This window comes from Protopterus annectens, chromosome 10.part0 (assembly GCF_019279795.1).
Source record: "Protopterus annectens isolate FY-2018-M chromosome 10.part0, PAN1.0, whole genome shotgun sequence".
NCBI lineage: Eukaryota > Metazoa > Chordata > Ceratodontiformes > Protopteridae > Protopterus > Protopterus annectens.
The window spans coordinates 1,531,357,154-1,531,362,153 of NC_056744.1; the positions used below are offsets into that span (position 1 = coordinate 1,531,357,154).

A 5,000-nucleotide genomic window follows, 5' to 3' on the forward strand; every position below is an offset into this window, starting at 1 on the left:
GCTATGAAACTTATTTAACTAAGAGACAGGGGTTACTGAGAAAACAGCCGAGTTTGCTGTGTTCGCAGTCTATAGATCTATGATGAGGCAGGCTAAGCTACATAGAAGTTGTAAGTTTAAGAAAGGTTATGCTTTCAGAAAAAAAAATATTCTTATTGCCAGCTGTTTTGGAGATATTTGTACTGTTATAATGGACGTACGGAAAAGAACTATTGGTGGAGAAATGTAGTTCAGGTTAATTATTGGACAAATCCTAGTGTTTTGCCTCAGCCAATGTAAATAAGCTGTGGTGAGCTCACTCAGAGATGAGGGGGTATATACCTATAAGCGAGATACAGCAGAGATAAGAATAGCAATGGAAGTTTATATATCTGAGTGATTACACAGAAATAAACCATAAAAAACTATAAAAAATGTAGAGCAGCCATTTTTTTTTTACCAGGAGCCTTTTTAGGAGATATTTGTACTATTCAAAATCCAGGGAGGAATTCTATTGGTGCAAAACTGTACTTTAGGTTAGTCATTAGACAAAGCTTTGCATTTAGCCTCAGCCACTGTACTTAAGCTGTAGTGAGCTTGCTAAAAGATCTTCTGGATAGCTTTTTAGTAAATTGCCATTAGCCTTTATTAATGGTTGTAAAAGGAGATACTCAAAATAGGAAAATCAAAGTAAAAAAACTGAGGATTAGAGAAAACAGCAAAGTGATTCAGATTAATACACCTATCAACGGTCTTACATGTTCTGTCCATCACAAAATGTCTCTTGTTTGAACTCGGAAGTTTGAAATTTATATATTTTCTCAAAGCATAGCCTCTCAAACTTAAAACTTCTATTCTAGCTTAACCTGCCTCATCACATACCTCTATATCATGAACATAGCCAACTTGGCTGTCTTCTTAATAACCCTTATTAATAAGCTAACAGACACAAGACCGCAGCAAAAGTTTCACTAGCCTAAGTAAAACCTTTAAAAACTTCAAGATCTTATAATTGCTGTGTTCAAGTGCTGCATTTTTACATTGAAAATATTAATTAGTGCTGGAACTAGTGTTTAGAATTGAGAGATTCATACATTTACATTTATTAAATTACATACTTTGCATATATAAATATATGAAGTGTGTATGTGATGTGTTTCACCGACAAGTTGACATCCTCCTGCTTTGGAAAGGTATTCACGAGTAAATCCAAAGTCCAAACACCAAAAGAGTAAATCTGTTGGGACCAGGCCCTCGTCTTTTTAAAAGATAATTTACCAGGCCGCGGTCTCACAAAAGTTGAGAGCCATTGGTTTATGCAATTTAGGAAATTCATCCTTAACTTTTCAATTATTTAATTGTTTATTCATGATAGTGTATGTGTGTGTGTGTGTGTGTGTGTGTGTGTGTGTGTGTGTGTGTGTGTGTAGATATTACGTTTGCGTGGAGTGTTTTATTGTATCTGATGAAGTCTTGACTTTTTAGGATGAAAATGTGGTGAATTGTTAAGCATTCATTTAATAAAGATAGGTGAGCTGTTTGTCCAATTATTCTGGTTTGTGGTGCCTTTCATTTTATACATTGGTGGTTTTTCGTTTACTTCTGGGCACCTTACTCATATTTAAAATGTATTTTTTCTACATTTGTGTGTGCTGGACTAATACACATTTGCAACTGCACGTTTTACAGTACTGCAACAGTGGAATTACAATATCATAACAGTCTGTTCAAATTTAATTGGACTGGAACTCATCTACCTTCAGCTTCTAGGATGAGAAAAAGAAGCTTTTTTTCTGGTCCATTGTGTGCCTATCTATAACTTTAGTGTACCTACCAATACCTTTAGTGTATGCAGTGAGGATTCAGAAGCAGACTCCCTTTTTCATCTGGAACCCCCCCTCCCCACCCCCCCACCCCCCTCCCCATTTGTTATACCTCATACTGCAGCTATTTACTCTCGTGAACATTACTGTGTTTTCATTAAAACAACACAAGACTTCTGTTGGAAACTGTCACCTAAATATTTACTCTGAGGCATGACAGCCATCAGCAGTATATGTTGTATCTGACCTGGGAGTAATGTAATTTACCCTCCCAGGTCACCACTCATTTCTGATGCTTTAAGTACTAGAATCATGAGTTCTTAATTACTGGTGTAACATACTAAATGACAAAAAACAGAATGTAAAAATAGTAATACTACAGAAAATGCAGTTCCTTTTACACAACATTTGTAATAATCCAAATTTAATTACCCCATGATAACATCAATTTAAATTATTCAATTTGACTTCTAGAAGGTATGACTGTTTATTCTGAACAAGTAACATTGAAGGCCTATGGCATCTGTGTGTGACTGCAAATAAAAACATACCACAAACAGCACTTTTTGTTACAAAATAACTTCTATAAGTCTTACCTGAGACTTTCAGTTCCATTGTGACAATTGAAAGACGACCATTTAAGATTTTGCAATTATATTTTCCACTGTCACTAAGCTTCACTTGCTTAATTTTGATTAATACTTGTCCAGTCTTTTCAGAAACTTCACTTCGATTGCAAAAATTTTTATTACATTCCTCTACCTTCTTTTCTTTGTGGTCGTAGAGGCATAGAACTTGACTATCATCATCTTTAAGATAAACCAACTGAATGAGCACAGACTCATGGCCTTCCTCAAAGGGGCACCTCAGGGTTGCATCTTCTCCAATTTTTGCATATATCACATTGTCAGATAATGACGTTCCTATAAAAAAAATTCAGTTAATTCCATTCCTAAAAGGACAGTACTTTAATGCAAAGTTCAACAGTGCATTGACACCTGAATGCAAGCAAGCATTTTTAAAGATATCAAATGGTATATACATTCTTGTTTTATTCTTTACTGTTAATAAAGTGTTATTTATTTACTAACATACCTGCATAAACATATGCACTGTATCTAATACTATTTGCTTTGTTACTGTGTGTGTATTAATATATATATATATATATATATATATATATATATATAATATATATATATATATATATATATATATATATATATATACTCCTCCCGTGTATGTGTAGTTCAAAAAAAAAATAAAAATCTACGTTTATATATACACACACACATATATATATATATATATATATATATATATATATATATATAGATACTAACTCCAAGATTGCATAATACCAGGGAAAGGACATACTCCCCAACCCCAGGAATTTTCTGATATCTCTTATATATATATATATATATATATATATGGATCTAGGACGCATGCTCGACTAGCATGTGTCCGAATCACAAAACATCGAACACACATACACGAAAGCGCTTAACATCAAAAAGCACTTCCGTGTATGTGTAGTTCAAAAAAAAAAATCTAAGTTTCTGCAGGGGGGGCAACCCCCCAAACTCCCCCTACTTTAATACTCTCACTCCAAGATCACACTTCACTGGGGAAAAGGGAATTTTCCGTTACCCGCCACTGTAGTCCGATCTACGAAACAGGCACACATACACGGAAGCACTTTTCGATGTTTAAGCGCTTTCATGTATGTGTTCGATGTTTTGTGATTCGGACATATGCTAGTCGAGCATGTGTCCGGATCATTCATATATATATATATATATATATATATATATATATATATATAAAAGATGCAAGAAAAATAAATTTGTGTGGTTCTGAAAAAAGTAGTCAAGAAGAACCAAACTCCATGTCTTAAAACTATGTTAGATACATTACTAAAACAGAGCAGAGCAAACAGATGAAACTTTGTAAGTTTTTGATACAGAAACCGCTAATAAGTTTTAAATACTATATGAAGAATCTAACAACAAGATATAAATAATACAGAACAAGAAAAAAAGAAAGAGGAGTTTCTACAGATGATAGAATTTGCAAAATAGAAAAGAAAAGAAAACAGCACGTATAACAATGAATCTGGTAAAGGAAAGGGATACTGCTTGGGTTTCCTCCAGGTATTCCGGTTTCCTCTCACATCCCAAAGACATGCTGCAGATGGATTGGACACTCTAAATTGGCCCTAGGTGTGAGTGTGTTCATGTGTGTGCCTTCTGTGGAAGGTTGGGCACTGGGCTGGCAACTCGACGCTGTAAAACTCCACTGCCAATTGTTTTGCAGACTGCTGTTCCACTGTAGCAACCTCTAATGGGAAAAGCTAGAAGAAGAAGATGATCTGTGTTTGTTTACAGGGTAGTGCACTGCAGGTCAGCCCGGGTGAAATTCAAAATATTTCACAAGCAAAAAAGACAGAAATGTAAGCAATAGCAGAGTAGTTCATACTGTTTACATAGAAAAACCCTATCTGTACATTCTAGTGAAAGGCAGATTGTAATGTACAATATACACATTAGTTTCTAAATTGGATCAACCTTCAGTAAATCTGAGAAAGAAGAGATGTGGAAAGGAGAAAAGGATAGTGTATTAGATGATATGTCTTGTGTTAAAACAGTAGCATTTGGTTTGGAGGAAGGAATTTCCTTTAGGGTGAGGGGGAGAGCTTGCTAAACAGTAGGTGCCTGTCAGGAGAGCGGGTGGAGTTTGGTTCTAGGGGTAATGAGCTGCTGTGGCTTGCAGGTAGCGTTTCAGGTTGTATGAGGAGTTTTTTTTTTCATGAAGTTTAGCTACAAGGGGAGTAAATGTCTGGAGCTGAAGTAGTTTGTAGAGTTGGGATCAAACGTTATGACAGTTACTAGTTTATAACTGATGTGCATATTTAAAATGGGACATAATTTGTTTTCTGATAGAATATTTATATCTGAAAGCAAAAGTTAACAAGTGCAAATATTTTAAGGAAAAGATACAGTAAGATCAATAGGATGATTGTTGTAGAATTGCTTATGTTCCCAAAAAAGAGCAATTAATAAATGTGACAGTGGTAGAAGCCAGAAAAGGGCATACTGTCAGATTTAAAGGAGAACAATGCTTTCTTGTGAAATACCCTTATCCCGTTCATTTTCCTTATCCTCATTTTTTGATTCTTGTCATAATAAATACAAA

At 34.8% G+C, this 5,000-nt stretch overlaps 1 protein-coding gene across 4 annotated transcripts in view; it reads right to left on the reverse strand.

The window, feature by feature from the left end:
* Positions 1-5,000, reverse strand: part of LOC122813711 — a 332,384-nt gene that overhangs the window by 241,381 nt on the left and 86,003 nt on the right. For all 4 annotated transcript variants that reach the window (XM_044086177.1, XM_044086176.1, XM_044086178.1 and 1 more), the window contains exon 5: positions 2,399-2,725. In XM_044086177.1, the coding sequence (XP_043942112.1) occupies positions 2,399-2,725 (327 nt within the window). The remainder of the gene's footprint in view (positions 1-2,398; positions 2,726-5,000) is intronic.